Source organism: Silene latifolia, chromosome 3 (genome assembly GCF_048544455.1).
Source record: "Silene latifolia isolate original U9 population chromosome 3, ASM4854445v1, whole genome shotgun sequence".
NCBI classification, from domain to species: Eukaryota; Viridiplantae; Streptophyta; class Magnoliopsida; order Caryophyllales; family Caryophyllaceae; genus Silene; species Silene latifolia.
This window is the reverse complement of record NC_133528.1, coordinates 120353554-120376708: the sequence shown is the minus strand read 5'-3', so window position 1 is coordinate 120376708 and position 23155 is coordinate 120353554. Positions and strand designations below refer to the sequence as shown.

The 23155-nt window shown below is 36.2% G+C and overlaps 2 protein-coding genes across 2 annotated transcripts; both read right to left on the bottom strand.

Annotated features, from left to right (window-relative positions):
- Positions 1–18882: 18882 nt before the first annotated feature.
- On the bottom strand, positions 18883–19374 carry LOC141649597 (uncharacterized). The gene has a single exon (XM_074458283.1). It carries the CDS (start codon positions 19372–19374, stop codon positions 18883–18885), a length of 492 nt encoding a protein of 163 aa, XP_074314384.1.
- A 53-nt stretch (positions 19375–19427) lies between these two features.
- On the bottom strand, positions 19428–21389 carry LOC141649596 (uncharacterized). The gene is made up of 2 exons (XM_074458282.1): positions 20795–21389; positions 19428–20722 (listed from the first exon to the last, which is right to left on the bottom strand). The coding sequence occupies exons 1-2, from the start codon at positions 21387–21389 to the stop codon at positions 19428–19430; spliced, it is 1890 nt and encodes a 629-aa protein (XP_074314383.1).
- Between the last annotated feature and the right edge of the window lie 1766 nt (positions 21390–23155).

Here is a 23155-nt window from a genome sequence, read left to right as displayed (position 1 = left end):
TGAGGCTAGACCGAAAAGTTTTGACCACCATGTGAGACCAAGACCGTAGACTAGGCCTAGATTTCGACATAGCTACTCAAATGTGAGGATAGAGCCTCCTTGGGATCGGTACATCCATACCCGGTCTCCCATAGGTGTGAGTAGGCTCCTTGCGTGGCATGTCACATCACGACGCACAAGCATGGCGTCCTTTCCTTTTAGACCATGAGATGTTCATTTATATGCATATTTTGAAACAACAAGTTGCATTTCATTTTTTGAGCCTCACATTGCCAAATAAGCCTAATTTTTTGACCCTTTAGACTAGGACCGATTTTGTTCACCCCTTTTGAGCCTTGACCTTTCATTTGATACCTACGATACTAACTACAACCCAAAAACAACCGACCCTGATCAAGAAAGTTGTCTATGAGTTTTGGTAGTATGAAGCAAGGGGATTTGAATCTTGGTTTAGTGGATGTGCACAATCCACTTGAGTCGGAATGATGGTTTAGTTTGGTTTGCTTTGAATAAAGAGGTTTTGAAAAGGAAAAGAAAAATAAATAGAAAAGAAAAAAAAATGTAATGAAAAAGAAAAAAAATGTTGCACTTATACTTTGTTCGTTGAGAAAAAGCCAAGCAACACTCCTTCATCAATGGAGTAGAAAAAGGCGTTGCAAAATAAAGGGCATATGATGTTTTTCCAAGTGAGTCATATTTTGAAAGTTGGATTGATTTTGGGCAACTAATTTCAAGAATTTATGTTTACTCATTTGTTGTAATAAGGAAGGGTTAAGCGGAATTTTGACAACTACTTGATTTTAAACTCCAAATGATCCATAACGGTGCTTGCACCAATCCCGTTTCGACCCATCACCAAGCCCCGTTACAACCCTTGTTTCTTTTATGCATATTTTCCTTTTTTTGCATCTCATTAATGGTCTTGTAGGAGAGGATTCCCTGTTAGATTGCGGGCATGTCTCACAAGTCGAGTAGTTGAGTGATTTTGGTTACTTTTTGCACAAAAATCACCCGTTCTAAAAAGAAAATGAGAGACTAGTGAAAACCGTGAGGAAGTCGGTAGTCTTGGTCCCCTTAGTCATGGGTCAATTTGGTCGAATCTTGTGTATGTCGTGTAAATCTTGAAGGTTAGGCTTTGCTTCCCCCTTTCCCGCCTTTGAATTTGTTTCCTAGGCATTTGGTTGTCATATTGTGGTTGCTTGAACCACCACTAGGGCATCGACACCCCGCCAAGACTTTGAGACGGTATCTCCCGACCAAAACCTTTAATTGTTCAAAGAAAAACGGCCGCTTAGATGAGGAAAGCGGTTTGACTTTTTGTGATGCATCTTATATGTTGATTCATGCTTAATTGTTGGATGTGTAAAAAATTTTGTAGCAAGACCCAACTTGCCTTGCAATAGGGCACTCTCCCCTCATGGGTGTCAAATTGCGAGTTCAAGGGGCGTTGAGTGCGCTAATACTTGATCGGTTAGGTTAGTAGCTTAGTTGAGTGATGCTTATATTGTGCATCCACTCTCCATATCTATCCTAGTATACCTTTTACATTGGTTGAGGACTTACTCGGGGACAAGTAAGGTTCAAGTGTGGGGAGGTTTGATATATGATTCTTTTGCACCCTTTTTCCCCTCTAATTTCATGCTTTCCGACTCCATTTGAGTCGGTTTTGTACTTCCTTTCTCGAATTTCGTGTCCCAATTCCCTTTACTATGACGTTGTGGCCTCCTTGCAGAAATTAAGGCGGGAACGGGTGAAATGAAGCAAGGAAGACGTGTTTACTAAGCTTTGCATGGAAGAAGAAGGGAATCATGCTGAGAGGTATTCCCAGCCGGTAGGCCGGCAGCCGGTCAGCCGGCTGGGAGTGCATGTGTATACAACTGAAGACGAAATCAAGCAAGGAGCATCCCAGTAGGTGGTCTTGAAATGGCTAACCGGCCGGGAGAACATATAAGCTGAAATCACAAGTTTTTGAAGAAGTTACAGAACTTCCCAGTGGTCGATGACCGGCACGGCCAAACTGGGAGTTCCCCAAACCCGAGTTAAGATTCAAGTCAAACGTGTCCCCAGTAGTCGATGGCCGGCAGCCGGTTGACCGGCCATGCATACCTGATGACTTCCAAAATTTATTTCAACTTCCAGGGACCTCCCAGCCGGCCAGAAGACCGGCAGTCGGTTGACCGGCCGGGAGTGCAGACTCGTGTTTTCAAGCCCATTTCAAATCCTACCCTAATCCTGGTGGAAACTATATATACCCCCTCCCTTAACCATTTGTACACACTCTCCCAGATCTACAATTATTCCCTTTTCCAAGTCTCAAACTTTGTTAATCATTTTGTTAATCATTCCTTAATTAGACAAGTTATTCAATTAGTTAGTAATTGAAATTGGGTTGTAAGAAGATTGAAGGTTCCTCCTTCTTTATTTTTCTATCCTAATTCCTTTTCTTGCTATTGAGTTGGTATTATTTCTCTCCCTATTTTCATTAGTTTACATTTGCTTTTTCTTTAAGTTGGTTTGGTTGTTTATGTTAAATTTGCATCTTTGTTGTTTGATTGTTGTTGTTTTCTTTATTAGTCATCTTTTCATTGTTCATCTTTGTTGTTTACACCAAAAGATTCAATCTTTGAGTTGATTGTGTTAAAGATTGTGTCTTTTAGTTTACTCATCCTTGTTATTAGATTAAATCATCTTTATTCATAATTATTGTTGGATTGTAGCATGTTTAGAAGTAGAATTCATCCTCCCACCATGTTTATGCTTAAAGACTCCATCTTTATTGTTTATCTTGCCTTTAGAAACATGATGAGTGAGTAGTTACCCTTTTAAGGTTTAGGGGGAGCCTAAATAGGATTAGTGGGCATGACTAGTTGTTAGTTTTGAGTCTTGGGTGTAGGAATTTGTCTTTCTTAACATTGCATACAAGGTGTTTGACGAATTGTGTGAGTGAAAGCTAGTGCCTTTTGTCTTAGTAGCTTAATTCCTCCTTTGAATGAAAGTTTGTTGGTGGTCTTGTTGCATGTTTTGAAATAGTTGTTGCTCAATGAAAGTTGGTAACCACCTCTAGGACAAAACCCTCACCTTAGACTATTTTTATCGACTTGTCGCCCATAGTTCATTTACGTAACCCCGAAGACCCTAGTCTTTTAATCAATCGAACACATACTTCATACTACTTTGTTTAGTTGCATCTAGTAGTTAAATCAAACCCCTTTTCCTTTGTTTTTGACTAGACTTGACTCGTAGTTAGACTAAGTAGGAACCCCCGCCGTCTTCGTGTTCGACACCCGACTAAATACTACATTTAATTGGGTTTTTATAAACTGTTTTGATAAGGGAAACGACGACAAAATTCCTACTATCAGTTCTTTTCGACTAATAGGAGCTGAGCTAAAATGAAGTGGACTGAATGAAACTGAGATGAACTGAATGAGGCCGAGTTAAACTGACTGAGGCTGAAGTAAGGTTAATTGTGAAGAAATGAGCTGAATTGAACTTAATGAAACTGAACTGAATGAAGTTGAACTGAATTGAACTGACACTTGATACGGCGCTCCAAATTTTTAAGGACAAGGAAAAAAAAATCAATATACATGTTGAAATAAAAGGAATTTAAAGCCCTTTATAATCAATATCTAAGGAGGTGTTTGGCTGGGTATATTGGAATGAAATGGATGAATTTGATCCATTCCATTGTTTGGTTGGGGTGATTTGGAAATTGCAATGGAGTTAGATATTAAATGTATTCTAACTCCACCTCATCCCCTTGAAATCCCACACTCACTCTTCCTCATTGAATTCAAACCTCATTCCCTCTTTTAAACTTGTGGTGAATCAAACAAGATTACGCAAATATGGATTCAGAACCTCACACCACCCTACTATCAAACTCGATTCTAACTTGTTAAACCAAACGTCCCCTAAATTTTGGTCACTTACAAAGCCACAACCGTAAAATGACAAAACAAATACTATTATAAAGTTTCAAATTACAAACCCAAACTTAAATAAACATTTAAGTATAAAATAAATAAATAACATTTAAGGTTCTTCTGACAATTGACAAAATCATCAAATCAAAAGTAAGAAAACCACACATAGAAAGTTATATTACATAGTCAACCATTATTTTCTACTGGAAACAAACCCATATTCCCTTTGTCCCGGTCATTTGTTGTCTTATTTTATTTTGGAGTGTCTCAGTCTTATTGTTCTTTTTATTTTAAGAATGAACTTGATGAGCAATTTGATCATTCACACTCAATTTGTTCCATTTGTCATTTAGTAATTAGCCTTCTCCTCTTTCCTTGGTTTTTGTGCCAAAACCAAAGGACAACAATTGACCGGGATGGAGGGAGTACTATTAAATCGGAAGAAGCAATGTCACCAATATACAACAGGCAATTATGTGACCATTCCCTCAGAGGGAGTATTATTTGGACATGTCCAATTTAGCAATACGCCAACACCACAATGAACACCCCCATGTAAAACACCTTTTATTTTCTATAGTATCCCCCTTACTACTAGTTTTTTTCTGATTTAGATAGAGCATTGGCCCGCTTTGGGGGGGGGGGGGGGGATTTAATGATGATAGGAAGCATATTCATTGGATTTCTTGGAAAAATTTATCCAAAAATAAGAGAGAAGGAGGGATGGGTTTTCGTCATTGATACGTGCATTTTATATAGTCCTTTTAGCCTATTTTATGCCCGCATCTCTATGCTTTTACCGTGGTTTTATGCTACGAAATGCCCCGAATATGCTACTTTGGGTTATTTTGTCTTATTTGCAGGAATGAACCCGAAAGGAGTGAAAACAAGCCTAAAACATGTCCCTACGCATGCATTTAGGAGATGAGTTGAGTCGGAGCTTGGAAAGTACTATTTTGAGATGCGCATTGGAGTAAGGAAGTTAGGCGAGCCAAGAGAGTGCTTCAATTTGCTAGTTCCTGCTCGTAAGAGCCATATCTAGAGTTCTACAACAGTTATTAAGGTGATTCCAGTTGGAGGTGAAAGCTTATCCTCTTAGCTTTCCAACGCCACCAACCACGCCCTATTTGTCCAAGTAACGAAGGAATGGCAGCCGTTTGAAGTTCAGTGCGCGAAGCAGGAATTACGCGCTGAGAAGTGCTCGATCGAGAACTATTTCTATTCGATCGAGAGCCCATTTGCTCGATCGAGAGCCACTTCTTCTCGATCGAGTGGTTTTAGGATGAATAAGTACTTGATCGACTATTTTTCCTTTCGATCGACCAGTTCCTTTTATGCCTTTGCTCGATCGAGTGATTTAGTTACTCGGTCGAGTGGATTTTGCTGACGGGCTGGGCTCTTTAGTTATTTTCCGTCATTAGGTTTAATTATACTCCTATTTTCTTATAAATAGGAGTTAGGATGTCATTTGTAATCATCCAGTTAGGACGTTACTCTTCTCCCTTTCTTTATACATTGTTACTGTTACTTTTGTTCTACTTTGTTTTCCGGATCATTTATATTAGTAATTTCTTCTCTCCTTTCTCTCTTTTTATTTAATGTTTGTTATTCCCTCTCCCTCTTTATTTATTGTTCTTATTTACCCCATGTCTAGCTAATTTCCTTAGTATGTTAGGATTAGGGAAGCCGTGGTAGCATGTTTTAACTGACTTGAATAGGTTAGACTTGCGATAGGAATTGTATTAGGCAATTTAATTGTTATCCGGTCGAATGAATGCATGCAGGAGACCATAAATTTAGTTAACCCCGACCTGGATCGAAAGATTGGAAGGGAAGGCTTGCTTAATTACAATAGGGTATTGCAGTGAGGGCGAAAGTTAAGCTGTTTACGCTCTAGGGCGGTTTAAGGACCGAAAGGTGACGACCATAGCTCTTTTTATCAATAGTCTAATCGCCTTAGTATTCCCGATAGTATAAGATCTGATAGCTGCCACGGTGGACCGACTCCTAGCATATTTCCTTTCTCTTATTTTTAATTTCCTTTATTCTCTTCTCTTGCCTCTAGTTTCAGTAGTTTAGTTAGTTCACAATCAATTCAACCCCCATTTCGTGACACCCGACGACCGAATTAAACAGATAGATAGCAACTTAGCCTCCCTGTGGAGATCGACCCTACTTACCGCTGACTTCTGTTAGTAGTAACTTAGGTATTTATTTTTGGTACCTGACGACGGTATCAGTCATTTTGAAACTTTTAATTTCGCAATGTTGGTAAAACAGCTGTGGAGACTTATGGAGTTCCGAAATTCGTTAGCATCTAGATTAATGAAGGCTAGGTACTATCCTCGATCCAGTCCGTTGGAGGCATGCGTTGGTCATCACCCATCTTTTATTTGGCGAAGTCTGGTGGATGCACACATGGGTGGTTACCAAGGGGTCAAGATGGATTATCGGTAATGGCGAGTCGATTAAATTTTGGACTGACGGGTGCATTTGTATTGGACCGTCCTTTAGAGTGTGGTCTCCAAGACTCAACAAAGAAGATACTTTTGGTGCGGACTGGCTAGTGAACAACGGGTGGGATGAAGTAAGATTAAGGGCAAACTTAATTGAAAGTGAAGCCAAGAAGCTGGTGAAAATTCCGATTAGCTCACACAGAGGGAATGGCAAAAGGATTTGACACTATTCGAAGGATGGGAATATAAGGTTTAGAAAAGGTTAATTATTATTTATAATTTTTAATGAATACAAACATATCCTTATATATTATTACAATGTATTGGAGCACAAGAAAACTAGCTATGAATATTTACCTTAATCCTAACAAATAAACTAAGACAATTACAAAGATTGGAAAATACAAGAAATATGAAAATAAAGATATTAACAATTACAATATGAATAGGGAAAATCTATTTTACGGTATATTCCTAACATGCTCCCGCAAGATGGACGAGCTAAAGGAAAAACCGATCTTGGAAAGTAGAGAAGCAAAATGTAGTCGAGGTAGCGATTTAGTAAGAGCATCAGCTAGTTGGTCATCGCCAGAAATGTGTTGGACGCAAAGATGGCCTTGTTGAACCTGTTCATGAATAAAATGAAACGCATGAGCCAAATGTTTCATTCTGGTATAAAAGACTGGATTTGCGTAATTTTGAGTAGCACTAAGATTATCATAGTAGATAACCGATGGTGTAGATAGAGGAACACGAAGTTCAGTAAGGAGAGAATGTAGCCAAGTTAATTCAGTGGAAGTAGTAGCAACGACCCTAAATTCGACCTCGGTAGAAGAACAAGCTAAAGCACGTTGTTTCTTTGAGGCCTAAGAGAGAGCATTGCGACCCAGATAAGTAGCAAAACCAGTTGTGGAAACATAAGTATCACGATCTTTGAGGAGCTCATGAGCAAGTCAATTCTATTTCTTTGAGGAGCGGTACATTTTATCCAGGTCCGGACATGCCCATTAATGATGATGAAGTTCCCTACATGCATCCTAAAGGATTGGATAATTTGGAGTTGAGCGATGACGAGAAAGAAACTTGCAAAGATCAAACACGGGATTTGAAGAAAAGCGAAAAAACGAGAACTGCACAAGATCCTCGATCGAGTAGCACAAGGCTCTATCGAGGAACCAAGCTACTCGATCGAGTACACCTTGGGCTCGATCGAGAAACCCCCTCTGACGGTGATTTTTCGCGTGTTTCAGCTGCGGCATTGGATAAAAATAGGTTCCTCAATCGAGTGATTATTGGGCTCGATCGAGGCACTTTTATAACTGATGTTAATACTTCCAAACCGTCTCCTAATACAAAAGAAGCCGGGCCAATCAAAATTCAACTACTTTTTCCCCAACGATTGCAGAAAACCAAACTTGAACAACAATTTGGGAGGTTCATGGAGGTAGTGAAGAATCTTCAAGTGACAGTGCCATTTACTGAATTGTTAACTCAAGTGTCGGTTTATGCTAAGTTTTTGAGGAAAATATTGTCAAAGAAGCGGTCTTTTGATGAAGTGGAGACTGTCGCGTTCACTCATGAATGCTACGCCGCATTACAAGCCAATTGTCCACCTAAGCTTAAGGATCCAGGGAATTTTTCTATTCCTTGTACTATAGGCCGTTGACAATGCTTTATGTGATTTAGGAGCAAGCGCCAGTGTCATGCCGTATAAAATTTACAACCAATTAAACATGACTAAGCTTAAATGTACTAACATGACTATTCAATTAGCTGACAGGTCTATTAAGTACCCCATGGGTATCTTAGAGGATGTGCCAGTTAAGATAGGGAAATTTTTCATTCCAGTCGACTTTGTAGTGATAGATATAGCTGAGGATTCTCGTGTTCCTATTATTCTAGGACGACCATTCTTGCATACTGCATAGGCGGTTATAGATGTTAGACATGGGAGTCTTACATTCAACATTGGAGATGGTACTATCACTTTTGGTCTTGACAAAGCATCACATCCTCCTAATTTAAAAGCTTCTTGCCATATGATTAATGCTCTTGATTCTTAATTTGATGATTGTCTTGCTTTGTGTTTTGACATGAATCCACCTGACGCCCCTGCTACTGCGTCATATCCATGGAGCAAGGAAGTGGATGAAATAGAGAAGTTGATTTATTGAGATGAACCTCCTCCTGAGATGGTTTACAGCTGTGATGAGACCATTGACATAGAAGCCGAGTTGGATGCTTTAGAAGCAGAAATATTCAAAGAGGAGCTAGTCAAAGTCTTTGATGAAGTTTCTATGACGGATGAAGTGCCCTATCTCCCACCAAGTGATGATGACATGAAAAACAATGGCCATTGCTCCTATTTTACATTAGACTTTGAGTTTGGTGAGCAAGAACTTTAACTTTATTTGTCATTTATTTTCTTTTGGACTATTTATTGGTGCTACTTATGCTTGTGTGTAGCACACGCGCTACTTTTTGATTTACTGTTACGAGATTTAACTTGTATTGATTATGATTTGTGTGCGCATTTATTTTAAATGCAGAAATTAGCTCGGCCGAATGGATCCTCGATCGAGTGTCATGGAGCTCGATCGAGTACCCACGTTTTTGGGATTTATTTCGTAGCTGACTTGATGTGGAATTGCGCGGTTGCTAATTTTCCCCTATTTTTGCAGCTAGTTTGGGGGAATTCTACGCTCTTATCCGGTATTCTCTTCCCGTGTAGCTTCTTTAATTGTATTGTCTATTTCTTTTGCAATCCACTTGTTAGTTGTGTCCTCTAGGTCGCTGGATTTGTGTGTGATTGTTATGCTGTAGGCGTCACAATGAGGGCTTGTGACATTTAGGTTTGGTGGAGGAATTTAATTATGTTGTGTGATTTATTTGTTTTGTGTGCATTTATATATCAAAAATCCATAAAAATTTAAAAAAAAAATCAAAACACAAAAACATGTTTTTCCTTTGTTTTAGGTCGAGCCTTGGTGAATTTAAATAACAATGATGTTATATTGCATTGTTTTTGCATCTGAATCCCGTATAGTTGTCAATGTACATTGTTTTGACTCGTTATCCAAGAAAACAAAGCTCATAATTCAAGTCTTAACCGTATCGACATGCCTTATATTGATTAGATTTGACACAATTATGTTGGTAAACTACTTAAATTCTGAGGTCTATAGAGCTTCCTAGGCTAGGAACATCAATAAACTGGTCTCATTGTCAATTAGGCTTGAGTATGGTTTCTCCTTGTGGAATATGTAATATCAAACTGCATAAGTGTGACATTGATTTCTTGATACTTTTATTACTTTCATTTGACTAAGTACATGTGGATATGCGGTTCTTACCATTCAAATAAGCCTTACAAATTACCCTTTTTGTTAGCCCGTTTGAACCCTTGTAGCCAATCTTAAACTATATCTTATGAGCTACAATCCAAGAATTTGCCTACCTTATACGGACAATCCCAGTTGCTTGCTTATCATGTTTATCTTACTACTATGGTTGGGATTGGGAATATTATTGTCAGTTGTGGGTGTAGTAGAATTATTTAGCAATTGTGTTGTATACTTGTGTTGGAAAATGTAAAATATGAAGCAAAAGAATAAGAAAAAGAAAAAAAAAGACAGAAAAATCTAAAAAAGAATTGAAAGAAGAAAAGAGATTGCTTCATTTGGTTTTGTCAAGGATCAAAAGGATGGTTGTTAGAGTCTAATACATAATTGGAGAGTAGTTTATTAGCTCTCATATGTTGTAAAGTTGAGATCATTTCTCTAAGTTGGGTTCATTTGTTATTTTAAGATTTGGTTTTGGTTAGCGTTGCGACTACCGTCTTAGCTCCAAATATCCATAACGTGCTTTGGCACAAACCATTTCTATCCCTTTAACCCATTTGCCACCCTTATTGACCTTGATACATGTACTTTTGTTTACATATGGTGATTGCATATTAGTTGGGGAAATTTCTATCACATTAGATTACATGCATGTTTCATAAGTCGAGTGAGTGTTTCTACTTCTTTCTATCTTCACATATAACTCGCCCTTACATACTTATGAGTACATTAGTGAATCCCCGAGAATCCGACTAATTTGTCTTGCAAGATCGAAAGGTATTTGGCAATTGTCTATAGTATGGTGACTTGAGACTGAGCTACATTTTCTATTTCCCGTACCTTAGAATTTATTTTATTGGTACACTTTTGTCATTACTTTGTTACAGATATGGATATATTGGGATTTGTATGTGCATCAATATTAGCTCTAAGTTGTTTATTCGCCATTTGTATGAATGCCCTTTTGTATTGTGTGTTGCTTTGCTTGAGGACAAACAAAGAGATGGTTTGGGGAAGTTTTACGAGTCATAATTATATACATATTTATGCCTCCCCTTATTTACTTTTAATACGGTTTTCGTGCTAATTTATATCGTTTACATGCCTTTTAAGTTAGAATGTCGATACTTCCGCTTTTTGATGTTTAATGCAGGAATGATGCATTTGAGGAGAAAAGGAATAAAATGGGCATCGCGGAGTAGGCATGAAGGAATACACGAAGCATGGCACTGGAATTCATGAGAACGAAGGAAGAGAAGTTAAGATGAAAACACGAAGAAAAGAGCAGTAACAAGTAGTGCCTCGATCGAGTAGAGTTGGGCTTGATCGAGGAAGCACGTACTCGATCGAGTACAATGGGGCTTGATCGAGGAACCTCCGTTTCTATAATTCCCGCAAATTTTCTTAAGTCGGTTATGATTTACTATAAATACCTAAACTCGTACCCTAGGTTAATTACGCTTTATTTTCCTTAGGTTTAGTATAGCTACTCTACAAAACTCTCTAAAATACTTAGTTTAGTTTATATTTATTGTTCTTTCTTCCGGATCTAAACATTGTTATTTTTACGGTATTGTTCTAATCTTTCAATAATTATTATTTCAATTACTTGTTCATCTTTCATGTTCTTAATTATGTTTTCTTATATTGTTATTGTTGTTATTGTTATTAATATGAGTAGCTAAACCTTTACTCTAGGGTGAAAGGGAATCTAGGTTGTTAGAAAATGAGTTGCTTATGAATTGATTGTTAAATGCGTTTTGATGGTTGTTTAATTATCGTCTTAAATCTAGTTGATTAATTACTGATCAGAATTGATTAATTAGTCTTGCATAAACTAGAATTATCACCGGCATGGTTAAGACTAGCATAGGCCACGATAATTGAATTAGACCGACTTAATAATAGCGATTGCATGTTAAGTTAGATCTAAAAAGACATATTAGAATCGACCGATCATATGACTTTCAACAATATAAATTGCTCAATCAATGAATTAAATCTTACCCTTTGATGACTACCTAGTGAACCTGATCCCTAGACTCTTTAATATTATTGTTATTCATCTTTTAATTTACCTTGCAATTATCTCTTAAACCAAATCTACAAACCTCCAAAATTGGTTACTTAAAGATAGACTTAAATACTAATAAACTAGAATAATTACCTCGCCTCTCTGTGGATTCGACTCTTCTTACCACCAGCTATTAATTAGTAGTAATTTAGGTTTACTTTGATTAAGGTGATACGACTTTAGTCTTATCAACCCTTTGTAATCATCACACAGAAGATCGAGATCACCTTCTCTTTAATTGCCCTGTTCTATATATTATTTCTCAATCTATCGATGTTGGTGATGTTGTTAGTTTCTATCACAATCACAATAGTGATCAAATCTCAAGTTTTGTGGAAAAATTTAATGCTTTGCAGAACTCTATTTCCCTTAAGTCTTTTCTAAAGACCACTTTTATTTGGTGGAATTTATGGTTTAACAGAAACAAATTTATCTTTGAGAACATTATAATAGATGTAAATAAAATTACACAAGCCATTTCGAGTTCACTTTTCGTATGGTTTACTCTTAAGCATAAAGAATTGGATAACAAAGACATAAATCCATTGCATGAACACCATGGTCTTAGTAATTGTAATAATAATAATAATATTGTTTGGCAGAAGCCACCAAATAATTTATTAAGATCAATTTCGCTGGCTCTAAGCGAGATGATACAAATGCAGCTATAGAGTTCAGTATTAGGGATCATGATGGTAAAGTATTGTTATTAGGTGCTAAATCTTGTGGTAAAGTTAGTGTTCTTTTAGGCGAAATCATTGCTCTTAGAGAAAGTATAATTGCAGCTGAAACTTTGGGCAGTGCCGTATGGGAGATTTCGGTGGCTCTGTGCGAAATGCCCAGAAAAAGGGCCCTAACTAATACGATTAGTAATACATATATTTTTTTCTAAAAGAATATATATATATATATATATATATATATATATATATATATATATATATATATATATATATATATATATATATATATATATATATATATATATATATATATATATATATATATATATATAGAATTAGGATCAAATGAGTCCACCTTCCTTAGGTGAGTCCATAAGTCCTATTCTTAACCATTAGATCATTCCAAAATCAATGGCTAAGATTAATTCTGAAAATAAAAGGTGCATATAAAACCCAACAAACCCTAATTCCCTTCATTTCCTTGCCTCCCTCACTCACACTTCTCTCTCTAAAACTCTAAATCTCTCCTCTCCTCTTCCTCCTCACACCCCGACACCCTGACGCCGCCACCCAACCTGACGCCACCACCAAGCTTCTGCCGCCATCTGCTTCCCCTCATTCCCCCCACAAGACCACCAATACCACGAATCCCACCGCAACACCACCAATACCAGCCGGCAGCCGCCCTTCTCGGCTCCTCCTGCCGCCCTCGGCCACCAGCCGACGACCACGTGATGCTCCCTCTTCTCTCCATTTCTGCCTCCCTCGGCCACTACTCTGCCGCCTCTTTCTTCTCCTTTCTATTTTTTTTTCAGATCTGAGCATCATAAAGAGTGGTTGTTGTTGTTGGTGATGTCGAGGATAAAGAGTGGTTGTGGTTGTGGTGGCTATGTCGTGGTAGTGCGTGGCTATTTGTGTGTTTTTTTTTTGTTTTTTTTTGCTGTTGTTTGTTGATGTCTTGGGCCTGTAGGTCATTGGTGGCAAAGTCGGTGGTGGCTATGTCGTGGTGGTGCGTGGCTGTTTTTGTTTTGTTTTTTTTTTTGGTTGTGGCGAGTGTAGTGGCTGGCGGTTTGAGGCGGCTGGGTGGTGTTGTGGTCATGGGTCAGGTAGTTGCAACGCTATATGGACAAAGTTACGCTTATATGGACAAAAAGTTACGCTTTGTATGGACTAATTATATTCGCCAAGAACTTAAATTACATTAATTCAAATTAGTATAATTTTACAATCCTAAAAAAAATAAAGTTTCAAAAATAGTGACCAAAGTTACCATCATAAAACCTTAAATTACATTCATAACAATATTCACATAAAATTATAAATTAGTAAAATTAAATAAATTCAAATTTTTATATTAAAAATTCTTTTAAAAAAAAATTAAAGTTTCATTTTTTATCATTAAAGTTTCACTCGTAAAACGTTAAAGTTACATTTATAAATTAGCAAAATTAAATAAATTCAAATTTTTATATTAGAAATTCTCTAAAAAAAATTAAAGTTTCATTTTTTGTCATTAAAGTTTCACTCGTAAAACGTTAAAGTTACAATTATAAATTAGTAAAATTAAATAAATTCAAAATTTTATATTAGAAATTATCTAAAAAAAATTAAAGTTTCAATTTTTGTCAATAAAGTTTCACTCGTAATACATTAAAGTTAAATTTATAAATCAGTAGAATTAAATAAAATCAAATTTTTATATTAAAAATTGTCTAACAAAATTAAAGTTTCAATTTTTACCGTTAAAGATTCATTCGTAAAACATAAAGTTACACTCAAAAATCAATTTTATATATTTAAAAATAAATTTTACAACATAAATTTAAATTTTTAGTTATAAAATGACCTTAAATATTAAAGTTATAATGGTAAAGAATTGAAATTGCAATCATAAATTAAAGTTACATTTATAAAACATTAAAGTTTCCATTTTAAAATTTTACAATCTCAACCATCAATCTTAGAAGATCAATGGCTAGGATTAGGACTTAGTGGACTCACCAATTTAGGTGGACTCATTTGAACTTGCCTATATATATATATATATATATATATATATATATATATATATATATATATATATATATATATATATATATATATATATATATATATATATATATATATATAATTAGGTTCAACTAAGTCCACCTTCCTTAGATGAGTCCCTAAGTCCTATTTTATACCCTTAGATCTTAAAAATTCAATGGCTAAGATTAAAAAAAAAAAAAAAACTAAGATATAAAAGGCACCCAAACCCTACTCACCCACTCAATCTCACAAACTCTAACACAAACTCAATCTCACATCTCTCTCCCTCTCATCATTCTCTCTTCCCACCTCTCTCTCAAACTCTCCCAACTTCCACCTGCCGTCGACCACACGGCCTCCCTCTCTCACCATGCCTCCCTCCGCAATATTGCCGACACCACCGCCGCCTCAATCTGCCGCCCCTCCTTACCGTTTCTCCTTATTTTTTTTTTTTATTTTTTTTTTTCAGATCTTTGTGCGTGGTGGTGGTTGATTGGTGTTGGTATTGTTGTCGTTGTCGGCCACCACCGCCTCCCTCTGCCTCCTTCTCTCACCGTGCCTCCCTCAGCCACATTCCCAACACCACCACCGCCTCCTTCTGCCGCCCCTCCTTCCCGTTTCTCCCTACTCTCTTTTTATTTTATTTATTCTTTTTTCCAATTCTGGGTGTGTGGTGGTGGTTGCTTGGTGTCGGTGTTTGTATTGGTGTCGTTGTCGGCCTTGTCTTTTTTTTTTCCCAGATCTGATGAATGTGTGGTGGTGGTTGCAAGGGGCCGTAGTGGTTGTGGTTGTGGTGGTTGCCGTGGGATGTGGGTTGGATGGGTGGGTCGTTTTTTTTTTTTTCTGATTTTTCCTCTATCGGCAATGGTGGCCGATCTGAATGGTGTCGTGGAGGCGGTGGTGGTTGACGGTGACGGTGGATGTATTAAAATCACGCAAATCGTCTCTCGTGTTTATTAAAGTTACATCTCCAACTGTTAAAATTACATAAAATATACGGAGTATATATGTAAAAAACACTCGTATAACATTAAAGTTTTACTTGTAGATCATTAAACTTTCATTCGTACATTATTAAAGTTACAATCGTAAATTAGAGAAATTACAAACTTGGACATTATTATAAAAATAAAATTTTTATATGGGAAATGGCCTAAAAAAACTAAAGTTTCCCTCGTTATCATTAAAGTTTCATAAAAATTTTATATATAAAATGACTCGTTAAGCAATAAAATTACAAACGTATACTATTAAAGTTTCACTTGTTTAACATTAAAGTTTCATTTATAAATCAACGAATTTGTAGAACATTAAAATTTCACTCAAAAAAAGGTGAAATTACATAATATTTAGTCATAATTACATTACTACTACATAAATACCAATTTTTATATTGGAAAATGACTTAAAAAAAGTAAAGTTTTAATTTTAAGCATTAAAGTTTCATTTGTAAAAAATTAAAGTTTTATTTTTAAATTAGTGAAATTACATAAATTTTAATCACAATTACATTATTATATAAATTGAAATTTTTATAATTAAAAACGACCTTAAAAAACTAAAGTTTCACTTTTAAGCATTAAAATTTTACTCGTAGAACATTAAAGTTTCACTTTTAAATCAGTGAAATTACATAAATTTTAGTCACAATTACATTATTACATAAATTTAAATTTTTATATTGAAAAATGACCTAAAAAGACTAAAGTTTACTTTTAAGCATTAAAGTTTCTCTCGTAAAACATTAACGTTTCATTCAAGAAATCAAATTTATATTTAAAATTACATTGTATAACAAATTTTTTTTTTCTTTTTTACAAAATGACCATAAAAGATTAAAGTTATAATCGTAAAGAATTAAAGTTACACTTATAGATTAAAGTTACATTTATAAAACACTAAAGTTTCATTTAAAAAGTTTCAAATCTCAACCATCAATCTTAGAAGATCAATGGCTTAGATTAGGACTTAAGGACTCACCATTTTAGGTGGACTCATTTGAACTTGACTATATATATATATATATATATATATATATATATATATATATATATATATATATATATATATATATATATATATATATATATATTTTTCACGCTTACACAAAAAAAAAATCTAAGTGTGGACACGGGGGGGCCCACGGGGGCGCTTGGGAACTAAGCATTTGCATTTGTGGAGTCGCCACCATTTTTTATGGGAAATTGGAACCGTTCGAATACCCCGTGTCATGTCAAGACACAAAGTATTGACATGAACACTAAGAACTCGTTACCCTTAGCATTCTATGTCTAGAATGACTCTCGCGGATGCCAATGAACACGGATGTTCACAGAGATCTGGAGTAAGGGATGAGGGTACGTATTAGAAAGTCCTTTTACTGAACACCTAATCCCGCCCGCCTCGATAGCGGCCTCTACTAATGAATAGGAAAATTATTCATATTCGATATGCTGTCGATTATATGCATGCAATGCAACATCCATCATTTTAAACCTAGCATGTGAGAATTAACTAAGTCGGTGAACAATTAATTAGCATTTATTAATGTCGAATTAGAGTTTTGATTAATTACATGTGAGAACAAAGTAAATAAATCATACAAGACGAATATGAAATAAAGAAATAAATTACAAATGATATTTGAACTTGCGTCATAAACATGCCCAAAAGAGTTTTAGAAATAAAAGAAAAGAATAAATGAAATAAGGAAAATTAGAAAATTGGAAAAATAAGGAAATTTGGGAAAAAAATAAGGAAAAAAAAATAAATAAATAAGGAAATAAAATAGGAAATATGGAAAATATGAATTATATGGAAAATATGTCGAACTATGGTAATAATAAAAATAATAGTCGATTAGAATCCTAATTAGAAACCCTACGTCAAGACGAGAAGAGTTCAGAGGCAGAAGCCAACTTAGAACAGACGCAACATCTGTTGCGTCCTCTGGAAGAGGCGCAGCACTTCTGCGTTTGTTCTCCAGTTGGATTCTGACTGTGAAAGTCATACTCGTGGGTTGTTAATGTTCGTTAGTAATTTTAAGGCCAATTATTGATATTAGACTCAAGTAGAAGTGATTAACATATTACATACATACTAATATTGTCATAAAACGATAAAAAAGGATTGAAACGAATTATTATAAGTTAGATATTATTTACGATGCCGGAATTGATTTATATACAAAACTTGAATTAAAGACGGTTGACAAAAGAAAACAAAATAAGAAAAAGAAAGAGAAATATGTACAAAGACGAATTCAAGGGACTTGATACGGATAAATCGAGTCTCTAAAATCCGGGTTTGAATTTGTGACGAAAACCCGCAAATATTAATTATAAGGGATTTAATTCGAAAATTATTGAAAAGGATTCATAAAAACTAATTTGAAAATTATTAGTGTAATACTACGGTTTTATGTGTCTTTGGGTACTCTATCGAGTGAGGCTTACTCTGTCGAGTAAGTAGTTTTTGACGCAAAACAATAGTCTGCTTGTAGTGTACTCGATCGAGTAGGTTGGGTACTCGATCGAGTAGGGGGCACTCGATCGAGTAAGTGCCTTACTCGATCGAGTAAGTGCCTTACTCGATCGAGTAAGTGTGTTTTACGGGTTTGTTTTGATGGTTTTTGCTAATAACGCGAGATTAATATAAAGGCTTCTGTCATTTTCTTTAATCATTTTTCACCTTTCTAAACCTTTCAAAAGAAAAAGAAGTTACGTAGTTCTCTCTCGTCGCGTTGTTGGCAAATCCGAAGGGCTAGAGTCATCAGATCGCTGTGTTCTTTACGCCGTTGAGACCGTCGTATTGTGGGTAAGGTCTTAGTACAATTTTTATGTTGTTTCATTGATTTTAGTTGAAACCCTAATTGGGTAATTTGAGGGTTTTTATGATTGTATGATTAAGATAGTATTTGAATATATGTATGTATAGGGGGAGGCTTTGTTGAGGAGAGATTATGAGTAGCTGCTTAGATCGTCTGAGTCTGTGTTTGCTCTCCAGGTAGGGTTTCCCTACTCAGTATTAGTTACATGATGTGTATGGTGATTGCACTGTAGTTAGTGATTGTTGATTGATTCAGACGGTTGTGATTTTATATTATTGATTGATTCAGACGGTTGTGATTTCATATTGTTGATTGATTCAGACGGTTGTTGATGTTGTATTGTGGTTACTGTTTATCTGTCTGTGTTCTTCGGGGTGCGTCCCTGGCTGAGTGGAGTCACTTGCGGGAGTGGCTTCACGCAGTGGCGGATCCAGGATTTGGGTAAAGGGGGGGCACAGTAAGAAAAAAAAAATTGCGAACAACATTTATATATTAAAATTCAAATATCGTCAATACATAGTAAATTACAAAGGAAAAATCTAAGAAAAATCTAAAGCCATCCGACGAGGATTCATATCTTGAAAACGCCTAATAACATCATCATCACTCACTTGTGAAAAAAAATCTCTCTCAATATAAGTCACTAAACAATTATCTAATAGTTCATCGCTCATACTATTTTGCAAATAATTCTTCACATACTTCATGGAGGAGAAAACTCTTTCCACACTTGTCGTTGCCACCGGAAGTATCAATACAAGCTTCAATAACAAATAAACACGTGAATATGAAATATGTTTCTTTGTCTCAACAAGCATAATTGAAAGCTCACCAAGGTTCTTGATAAGATGAAATCTTGAATCCCTTAGCATATCACTTTCAAAAATATCAAGTTCAAACTCAATTAGTGTTATCTCGGTATCATTAAACTCATTAAGATAGAACTTTGCAAGTCTAACCAATTTGTCCTTATCGAAAGAAGCAAAAACATCGGCGGGACTAAAACAAGCCATACACATTAGCATCTCCATGCTTCTCACATCACATCGGCTATTTAGTTCATGGACTTGTTTATCCAAAACACCTATAAACATCTCAATTCGATATCGTTGTAGGTTAAGCTCGTTGACATGACGACATCTTGATCTTTCCGGAGGAGCATAAAAATCATCCATATTTGGGACTTCAATATTATGTTTACAACCGTTTGAAGAAATTGATCCCATCCATCATTCCTAAACTTTGTCAAATGCTCCTTAGTTAAATCAAGAATAATCATGGCATTAACAATGTCTTGATCTTTTCTTTGTAATGCTTCACACAAAGAATTAGTGTATCCATACACCACTTTCATTAAATGTAACATGAAAACAAACTCAAAAGATTCAAGGTGATCTATCCCAATTTCGGCTTTAGCACGATCATCAACGGATTTAGCCCCTTTACTAATTATCTCAAAAACTCTAATAAGTGTGCCATATAAAGACATGACTCTCACAATTGATTTAAAATGAGACCCCCACCGAGTCTCCCCCGGTCTACTTAAACCAAGTTCTTGATTCAATCCCTTACCACTTTCAATTTCACCAGATGCTAAGGCCTCCAAAACCTTATCCGCTTGAATATCCCTAACCATCTCCAAACGTTTAAAAGAATATCCAATATTATTAAGCACAATTCCAAGATGTTGAAAAAATTTGGCACAATCTTTGTTTTCTTTAGCCACCGCCACTAATGTCAATTGAAGTTGGTGCACAAAACAATGAACATAATATGCACATGGATTGTCCCTCATTATCAAACTTTGCAAACCATTAAGCTCACCTCTCATGTTACTAGCTCCATCATAGCCTTGACCACGGATGTTTGACATAATTAATGAGTGTCCATCAAGTAGTTTCTTTATTTTCTCAAAAAGTGTCAAACTAGTTGTATTTTTCACATGCACAATCCCAATAAATCTTTCACAAAATTTACCATCTTTATTAACATAACGCAAACAAATAGCTAATTCTTCCTTATGAGACACGTCACTAGACTCATCGGCTAATAGACCAAAGTAATCACCATTTAGATCCTCAATGATAAGCTTAGTAGTCTCATGGGCACAACATTTAATTAATTCTTTTTGAATGGTTGGGCAAGTGACTTGGTGATTTTCCGGAGACTTAGCAAGAACAACTTTAGCAACACTTTCACTATTTTGAACAAGCCAATCCAAAAGTTCAAGAAAATTACCCTTATTACTTGACTTTGCTTTTTCATTATGCCCCCTAAATGCTAGTCCTTGCCTCAAAAGAAATCTTAAACAAGAAAGAGAGCGTAACAAACGGCATTTATAGAGACTCTTAGCTTCATCACTTACTTTTTCAACTATCTCTATTATTGATACTTTTTTATTAATGAAAGATTCACACTTTTATTTAGCTACTTTGTGAGAACTACTAGTACCTTTCCCAACATGTTTTTTAAATCTATCCAACGCATTTTTCCAATTCTTAAACCCTCCAATCTCAAACACATTTGCTCTCGGGATACTTGAAGGCTCTTTGAACAAGTAACAACAAAAGCAAAATGCCGCACCATTTTTCTCACTATATTCTAGCCAATCATACTTATCATACCAAAGAACTTTGAAGCGACGCATTTTATTACCTTGGAAAGTTTGAGGAAATTCACCATTTGGTCTAGGTCTACAAGGACCTTTTCCGATATATATCCTTCTCAAGGCATCTCGATCATTAACTCGGTAAGATGATATTGGCTTACGATTTCCCGGATCATGTGGAGGATCAAGAGGGAGAACATTGTACTCTTCACTTTGATTACCCTCTTGAGTTGGTGAATTACCCTCATGCTCACTTTGATTGCCCTCTTGAATTGATGGATTATCGGATTCCCCGTCACTAATTTGCTTATCATTAATTTGCTCATCATTAATTTGCTCTTCTTGATTAGGGAGATTTTGAGGTTCTAATGACAACGGAGAAGAGGACGATGTAGTTTTTTGTGACTTCCGACTCCACAAGTATTGTAAGCTATTCATTTTCGTTGATTCAATCTACAAACAAATAACAAATTCTAAGCTACACTAACTCACAAATTTGGGATCTAGGGTTTGGGGAACAAATTAATCAAACTAATAAGAACAAATTAATTGAATTTGGGGAACAAATTAATCAAAACTAATAACTAATAAGAACAAATTAATCGAATTAATCAACAATCAACAACAAATTAATCGAATTAATAAGATTATAAGAAGTAAGAACTGAGAACACATACCTGGCTCACTGTACCGCGACGGCGCGACTGGTTACTGGTGGATGGATGGTCAGACGGTGACCGGTGACGGCTGGAGGAAATACCAGGCCGGCGGCTGGCGGCAGGACGACAGATGTGTGGTGTGGATAGTGGTTTGTGCCTATCGTCAGTGAGAATTGGTTTTGCGTTCTATTTTGTGGTTTTATGATTGTGTGGTTTGTGTATTGTGTTTATCGTCCTTTTTTTTTTTGGTCACGTGAGGGCACGTGCCCCCCCCCCCTCCTACAAATCTGCCCCTGGATTCACGCCCTTGATTCGCCCTCTGTGGAACCCGTCACAGAGGGATGTGCACATTAATGAACATGGGTTTATCGCTCAAAGAAGATGAGCGGGGCTTAGGTGGGAACGGCTGCGGTCTCCCACTGGCGACGATGAGTATCTGTTGCGATGGGTACTCTGGCAGGGCTACACACTTTAGTGTGTAGTCAGTTATGAGGTGATTGGAGATGGAGACTGGGATTGTGTGTGAACTGTTTGTATGATTGTTTCAGTGTGGCTTTGATTGTGTAATTAGTACTGACCCCGTTTAAATGTTTTAAAAACTGTGGTGATCCATTCGGGGTGGTGAGCGATTATTGAGCGGTATGATATGACGCGTATGGGATAGCTGGGATGAGTCATCACGTGGCAGTTAGAAGTCTTCCGCTGTGTCAGACGATGTTTTATAGCTTTGATAGTTTTATCAGTAGATCGTCTGAGAACCTTGTATTTCAGTTTAACAGTTTTGGTTTGAGACATGTAATCACTTAAATTATATTTACTTTTAAAGTACGTTTCTTTATTGTCTTATGATTATCATTGCCTCGGGTAACCGAGATGGTGACGTTCCTATACCTGAGTGGTCCTGGTAAGGCACTTGGAGTATGGGGGTGTCACAATTAGGTGAAATAAGGGAAAGAACGAAAAAAAGAAAAATAAAAGACGAAAGGAACAAAAACCAGAGGAAGAAGAAGAAGTGCAGCAACTAAAAGCAGCCCCTGGAAGAGGCGCGGCAGATGCTGCACCCTTTCCAGAAGGCGCATCAGTTGATACGATTCTTCCCCACGTCAGATCTGTGTTATTTTTATTAAAAGGTTTTAAAAAGGTGATTTCAAAACACGGTTTCGAGCATGCTTTATGGCATAAATTCTTACATTAATTATAATACAGAAAATAAATACAAAATTAAGATGGGATTTTACACCTTCAGACTTACATGTTAGCGTCGCGAGATTTAACTAAATCGGTTTTTTTAGTGGTAACTCGACTCGATCTATACAAATATGAAAGTGCCCTTGAAAAAGGAACTAAAAAGATTGTTTAATTGAATTATTGATTAATTATGGTGTAGTGGTCAAATTGGTCGGTCATGCAAACGTGACTGGTACTCAGAATGATCTGAGCTTACGTGGTCGAAAGTTCAAGCACGTAGGCGTCAATAAGCTTAGAGCGCGGTCTTAGAATGCAAAGGGAGAAGAGAAGGGCAGACACTCGCGTGAGAAATATGAG

Excerpts from the sequence above, each read along its gene's own strand:
- LOC141649596 (XM_074458282.1), bottom strand. The coding sequence starts at position 21,389 with ATGAATAGCTTACAATACTTGTGGAGTCGGAAGTCACAAAAAACTACA. Across the intron at positions 20,723-20,794 it reads TAAAAAACATGTTGGGAAAG|AGATAGTTGAAAAAGTAAGT; the intron begins GTACTAGTAGTT and ends TATCAATAATAG.
- LOC141649597 (XM_074458283.1), bottom strand. The coding sequence starts at position 19,374 with ATGGAGATGCTAATGTGTATGGCTTGTTTTAGTCCCGCCGATGTTTTT.